Below are 7,500 nucleotides of genomic sequence, written 5' to 3'. Positions count from 1 at the left end.
AATGGGCCTAAATGATAATACACTGGCTTGTGTCACACACACAACCACAGAGCGCAGCTTGGAGGACCACGAGATTGTGGCACAAGTACAAGCTGGCTGGGGCAGTGACTGTGACAACAAGCTGTTCTTCCGGAAGAATTACGCTAAGTACGAGTTCTTCAAGAACCCTGTGGTGAGAACAAATATCTTACTGAAAGTACTTGTCATCTCCATTTCTCTCCTTGTTGATTACAGTATTTTATTGGACTTCCCTTTGTTACTGGATGATCCATGCTGTTTAATATTACAAAATGCACATTCGTAAGTGGAACGTTGAATGCATCAAAAACATTTCACTAAATCGGATGGGAGAGGGGAGCAGGAGAACAGTCGGGCAGGACAAGAAACATCACCACTGATTTCTTTTTTTGGTGGAGGTGGTTGGGTGGGGTTAAAAGTTGCAGCATTAGGAATGAACAAACACTGACCGGACATTCACTGTTTGACACCACACCCTCACAGCCAACACAATCACTACATGTGTATACAAGGACTGATCCATGGCCAAGCTACCTATCTACCAGTCCAGCCAGTGCCCAGGTACCCCTCCATTGTGAATGCATACAGAAGAAGAAGAAGAAGAAAACCATTCCTTTTGCATGTTCAGATGCATAGGGCTGGCAAAGCAGTTTCTTAGGATATTTGGCACAATCCTATATTGGTTGCCACTCCGACGCAGGACAGGATACTCGAATGGCTCATTCTTCCATGTATCCCTCCATCGTGAATTCATATAAAAGAAGAAGAAGACCACTCCTTTTGCATTTTCCGATCCATGGGGCTGTTAAAGCAATTTCCTAGGATATTGGGCACAATCCTAGATGAGTCGCCACTCCGACGCAGAATACTTGAAAGGCTCATTCTTCCCAATAAGCTTGTACTCATTTTGCTGACCTCAGAAGGAGTGAACCCACCTACTGTTAATAGGGGCTTGAACTCAGGACCCTGAGATCTCAAGCCAGCCACCTTAACCGTTAAGCCAACTCCAGAGTTTGAATGTGTATAGGTACCTATCTAATTATACATGAAATCTATTTATTGTTCCTCCTGTAACTATCTTTCCAGGGAGTCCTTCCCAACCATTAAATACTCTCTGAGTTAAAGATCCCTACTTTACTCTCATCCAATATCTACTCTTCTTTACTGTCTGGCCGTGGGACCCAGTCCTGTCACTGTCCTTCTCCAACATTGGAGGAGAATAATTGACGGCCACTCAAAGTTACAGCCAAAATTTATTTTCCCTATCAATCTAAACTAACTTTGTTTTGAACTTTTTTCTCGTTATTATCATCTTGGTTCTCACCATCTATTTTTCTATCGCACCATTTTCGACACCAGTGGGACTTCATTCCCGTGAACCCATCAATTTTTTTCTTCTTTTTTTCCCTCAATCCCACGAGTAAGACAGTATCACCTGTTGCCGGATCCAGCATCAATGTGAGAATGCAATTCCTCCCTGTTGCTGGGGCTGTGACATTAAATGTTCTGCTTGTTTTATTTACAACCTGGATTCTTTTTGCGCATTCACCTGCAATCAAATTGTTTCCATATTAGTGATCACAAAACAATTATGGTATTGTCCGATGAATTAACCATGGCATGATGCTGCATTAATAATTTAGCGGCTTCGCCTAAAGGCCTTTTCCATCTCGAACACAAATGCAAGCGATGCCCAGCTCCACTCAACTAGGATGCTGACAAGCTGTACTATGTCACGCTCATAAGGGCATGGATTGAAGCAGCTGATAACTGTTGTGTTTTTATGTTCTCTTGGATGTACAGAATAGAATTACAAGTCCCTTTGTGTTGGAATGATATTCAGCTGATAATATGGTACATAAATGGCATGTGCTTACATTGTGTAAAAAAATAAGTTGAACCCAAAAAGCTTAAGATGAAAATTTTTGGAAAATAAGAATCCATTCTGTTTCATTCCCCTTTCATTCCGTCCATCAATGCTTTTAAAGAATACTTATTATGAACCATGTAGTTTGTGTAATTCTAGTGCAATTATTGGATGTTTAGACCTGGTGTTAGAATAACAGTTAAGATCTTCGGGTCTTAGAGTTTGAGCATGTGTCGTTCCGTTAAATAACACCAGGTGGATTGACTCAACCAGTCCGCCTTCCGAGGTCGGCAAAATGAGTACCAGCTTACTAGAAACAGGAGGCTCTGCATCAACGGCACAGCCATGCTCCCAGCGATGATGCAACCAGCAGTCACCATCTGCATACAAAATAATAACAAGTGAATCCTCTTGGATTGCGCTGAGGTTCGGGCATGGAATTTCGAGCCTCGATCATGGTTCGAGCCTCGATCTTGTATACAAAAATAATAATAATAATAATAAGAACCTTGGGCCGAATCTCGCGCTTCACCAGTGCGCGTGCGCGAATTTACGTCACGTCGGCAGCGAGAAGGGGTTCCCCAACACGAACCAATCAGGAACTGCCACGTCACACTTATATGATCTCAGAATTCCTGTATGCAACCAGCAGTCACCATCTGCATACAAAATAATAATAATTGTGTGATTAACATGATGTAATATATGTGATGCATAAATTGTCTCCTTTTTTCCACGAGTTTAAGATATTCTTCATACAAAAAACAAATTCATACATACAACCAAATAATAATTATACTGAAAAACAATTGGAAGTCATCAGACTGTAAAAACGTTTTTCAGGATTCATACCATCACGAGAAATTGCAAAGTAGTTGTGTAAAGCAAACCTTTCATTAGAGGATTAAGAAAAAGGATAGCGGAGAATAAAATATAGCTGTGTTGACATATGGTTACTCTTTTGTCCTTGTGAGTTTAATACCAGCAAATGTCTGGACTTGTAGACCTTTCAAAAAGAGTTCGCCATTGTGTGCCAATACCCTGGTGAAATTTTAAAATCCTGCTCTAATCTATGAATGCCTAAGTAGTCGTGATACCTGCAAGCTGGAACTTCCTGAATCCAAGTCAAAGTGTGTGTGTGTGGGGTGGGGGGGGGGGGGGGGGGGGTGAGGGAGGGGGGCGACAACCCCGGGCTTAGGCATACAACAATTTCAAGGTTTAATTTTTTAAAAGTTAAGTATATAGATAGGGTGATGTAGAATTGGTATAATTGATGGCATCCATTAAATGTTAATGTAAGTTATTCCTGTTTAATAAATGATTATAAATATTGTTTGGAACAAATTGATGGAAAAGAAGGTGTGCGCATGTGTATGCATGTGTGCATATGTGCTTCTTCAAATCCCATATAGTCTTTGGATTTTGTCCTTTGTCTACCAATGACCAAAGCACAAAGTACACTAATGTGTACTAAAGTTTTTATCCTGCACATGTTTTATATACCACCTCCTCCATAAGCATGAGATCAATATAAAAACGAAATGTCTTTTTTTCAAAATCATTCTGTACACATGCCATCACCAACTAAGCCAAATGTAGAATAGGCCAAGTAGAATAGGTGTAGTCCTTTATTCTACCAGGTGAGCACCCAGCAGTATTGCCCCTATGTTTTCCTTTAAAATCCTCTGGTAAAGTTTCATGGAGATAACTGAAAGGGTTTGCGAATTATCACACTCACAGACAAACAAACAAACAAACAAATGAGATCGACCAACATATGACGAATTTTTTTTAAATTCTTTATTTGATTTTTAATTTTTTTTTGAAAAAAACATTTTTTTTTGAAAATGTAAATTTTTTCTAAATTTTCAATTTTCTTAATGACAAACAAACAAAGACTGGGGTGAAAACATTTCCTCCCTCCACCTTTGGTAGCGGAGGTAATGATCGTGTTCTTCATGTGAGACCAACCTTCACTATCACCAGCAAGACAAGTTCTTCAATTTAAAACCATCACTTAACCCTCATAGTTGGTCGTATAGTACTTAGCCGAGCCTTGATGACAATCCTGAGTTTAGTCCTTCCTTCTGAAAATGTATTAGAAAATGTCAATTTCTTTCCTAGCAGTATTTTATTTAATATATTTATATTGCTCTTTGGATTTTGTCATTGTCCTTTTTGTGATGTGTCACCAGCATTGGTAGATTTTCTTAAGCTCGGTTATTTTTAGCCACCGAAGAACCTATTAGCCACAGGTAACTCGTGAGTGAGTACACTTCGAAAGGAAATATTATAACAATGGTTGTCTTGCATGTTTGTTGTTGCAGCAGTTTTTCCCAGAACATATGGCATCTACATCATATGACACCAATGGCACGACCCCACACTCACAGATAATCCAGGTACAGGTGCTCCTGGGAATTAGTCAACCCTGATTATGTACATGTTGTTGGTTTGAGCTCATACTTCTTCAACGTGATTGGGAAGAGGTGCTAAATGAACCTTTTTATTTCGTTTATAGGACTCCATTGTCTTTTTGGTTTTGAGCAGCACTGTCTTTTCACAGGTAGCATTGTAGTGCCCATTACAGGTATCCCTGAGGGAATCAGAAGGCACCCACAGAGTGAAGTACCAAAATTCCCTGTAAAGCAGAGTAGACAAAACAGACAGATTATTCCTTCCCTAAAGGGAATTTGTGAACCTGTTGGATTTTTTTTTACTGACAATCTGATGGTTGCATGGTAATCCTTCTGAGACGGGGTTATATTTCCAGAAGCGTAGAATATAAATCATTTATGCTACTTTCTTCAGCTGTAAATTATCCTACATCCTCAGGGAGTCGAGGATGTCATTCCATTATCCTTACCAATGTGCCGCACCACCACTCTCCCATAACAATTTTACATGGTTCCCTTTTTCATGCATGAATAAACCACAATTTTAAGAGCATTAAACAATAGTAGAGGTAAATCTAAACAAAAATCTTTTTTTTGGTCTAACGGCAGTGGGAGGACGTGGAATTCTCAGCTTCTGAAACCTAAACTAGTCCATGGAGAATTGCCATTCTGCTATGAGATTGTCAATAAAAATCCAGGTGGCTGAATAATGACTTTCAGGGCTGGAGTTATCTGCCTGTTCCAACCGCTGTGGTCGGTACGTGGTTTAAGTGAAAACAGGTGATGAACTTGTAAAAGTCTCCTGAAGGGCAACTTGGGCTTGTTTCTGAAATTCTATCTTTAATGCAGTGTTATTCATACCCACCTTGTTGAAAGGTCAGAGTGCCACATGGCTACTTCCTGTACCTTAAGAATGTTTGTATATCCTTGTTTAGACCCTCATAGTTTGTCATATAGTATGTCATCATTTTACTAGGCCTAGCATTACCATACTAAATATGCAATTTGGTGTCTGGCTGTCTGACCGTGATACATTCGGTTGTTATTTATCCATTCACAACCAAACTTGACAGGATGACTAAAGGTCACATAATGGAGGTTGTGGCTATTTAATTTGCCCCCATCCCCAAGGAGGATTTCCACCCTGGGTGAAATCTGTGTTCAGGTATATAGATAGCTTTTCATGGCGATTTTCCAAGGCCACTTCTAATAACAAAAGTAATACCAACAATAATGATAATAGCATAATATTAATTTTATTACAAAACAATATTAATACTAATAATAATATACACCCTCCCCAAGGGGGTTTTCCTTCTTGGACAGACACCATGGTGTTTATCATGATAGCTTATCATGGTGTTTGGCGGGGCAAAAATTATAAACCACAAACACGTATGATTATCTTTTTAAATAGTTGCTACTGCTGCTTAGCACAAAACTGAAAGGGAGGAAACCAGGCATTATTGAGGCTTATCGCATACCCCACAGACTAACAGACCTGAACCTCGGTCTACTCTAACAGGTCTACTCTAATCTAACAGACCTAAGCCTAGATCTACTATAATCTAACGGACCTGAGCCTAGATCTACTATAATCTAATGGACCCGAGCCTAGATCTATGACGATTCCTGCCACTCATGCAGAGAGCGCGTGCACTTGTCAATCCAAATACAATCTATTATGAGTCAATTGATTGAGTTTTGAAGGATATGTCATAGGTTGTATACTGGCATTTAAATTGTCTGCTCTGATTTTGCTTCCTGGCCAAGCTATAAACTGTGACTGGTGTATATCGTAGACAAAGCATTTTATCAATGAGTGAGCCTTATGATGGATGGGACATTAACCTGGGCACCTGTCTGCCAGCATTAGTTGGTGGTGGATGTTGAATATCTCACGGTGTCTTTTGTAAATATCTAGTAATGCTGGCACTCTGGCCAAATTCCAAATTTCCACCTCAACTACTATGGTTGGGAATGTAATGGGAAGCCATCCAGTGCATTTTCCTTCCCAAGGAAACTGCTATTGCTGTCCCCTGCACCATGGAAAGTGTACGGGATTAAGCCAACCAGTTTGATTGACCATCCTTTTTTGGCCAAACTGTGTAATTCAAGCCATTTAGAAAAAAGTCCTTGCTTTCTGTGTCATGCTGTAGTTGACGAAAACAGGTTTTACTTTGTGCTCAATAACACTCATAAATTGTATATATTTGTACAACAGGGCTTGCTGTCTGTCACATAGTAACCTTTGTGTGAGCTTTTAATATTTTATGCTGTTGAATACAGTAGGTGCAACATACGTGCAATGTCTGCAGCTGAACGAAAGTACAAGTTTGACAACTCTTACAAGATGGCACAGATTTAGTGGCGCACTTTGCCTTTGAGATGTCTAGTGTGGGTGTGATCCCAGACCTGACTATAAACCTTTGGACTGGTGCTTCACAGGAGGGCATTGCATGAATGAGTGTGTCGCTCCAATGGACGTTATAGTGCCCTCCTCCCCCCTATGTCTGCTATCATTTGCTGGTGGACGTGAAGCATCCGATGGTGACTTTCATTAAGCGGAGCCGTTTGCTGCTGGTATATTGGCCAAAATCCAAATTCCTGCCGTTACGTGCACGGGAATTGCATCAATGGCGAAGCCGCACCCTCTGGTGATGCGACCAGTGGGGGGATTTCATAACTGAATCCCAGTCTAACCGGCATTGACAAACAATAACAATATAAAAATCCCCATGTCACTAGTTAGAGGAACAAATCTATGTGCTCAAACACCACACCTGTAAGTAGCAAATGAAAAGTAGGCTATAATGACAAATGTGGTGCAAGAAGTTGTCCAACATGCAATTATTTGCAGAAATAAAGATTGTAATTATAAAAGCAAAGTTATAGATTCCCAACTACCAAGCAACAATTATCTAAAGTAATGCAATTCTTGTCTATAATGCATACAGCAGTCACTATATATAATCTCACTATCCAAGGATACATCACGTTAAGTGTGCTTAAAGCTATAATCCAAAAGGTATATAATCTCTCTGACTTGTTCAATTCTGTTTTGTATGCAATTCACAGAATCTCATAAATGCAAGTGGTTGCCCTGAGATCCAGGGATATTTACATGTTAAGGACCCTGGCAGGAAATCATGGAAAAAATTGTATTGCTTCCTCCGCCCATCTGGTCTCTACTACTCAACCAAGGGGACATCACGGGTG

At 40.1% G+C, this 7,500-nt stretch overlaps 1 protein-coding gene across 7 annotated transcripts in view; it reads left to right on the top strand.

The window, feature by feature from the left end:
- LOC137431746 (growth factor receptor-bound protein 10) overlaps positions 1–7,500 on the top strand; it is a 683,830-nt gene that overhangs the window by 628,907 nt on the left and 47,423 nt on the right. For 5 of the 7 annotated variants that reach the window (XM_068123400.2, XM_078782425.1, XM_068123403.2 and 2 more), the window contains 3 exons: positions 51–172; positions 4,213–4,287; positions 7,360–7,497. In XM_068123400.2, the coding sequence (XP_067979501.2) occupies positions 51–172; positions 4,213–4,287; positions 7,360–7,497 (335 nt within the window). The remainder of the gene's footprint in view (positions 1–50; positions 173–4,212; positions 4,288–7,359; positions 7,498–7,500) is intronic. The other 2 variants (XM_068123401.2, XM_078782426.1) reach the window with 1 other exon arrangement.

This window comes from Myxine glutinosa, chromosome 7 (assembly GCF_964187855.1).
Source record: "Myxine glutinosa chromosome 7, kmMyxGlut1.1, whole genome shotgun sequence".
Classification (NCBI taxonomy): domain Eukaryota; kingdom Metazoa; phylum Chordata; class Myxini; order Myxiniformes; family Myxinidae; genus Myxine; species Myxine glutinosa.
Note: the sequence above shows the minus strand (reverse complement) of the source record. Positions and strands in the feature narration are given on the sequence as shown.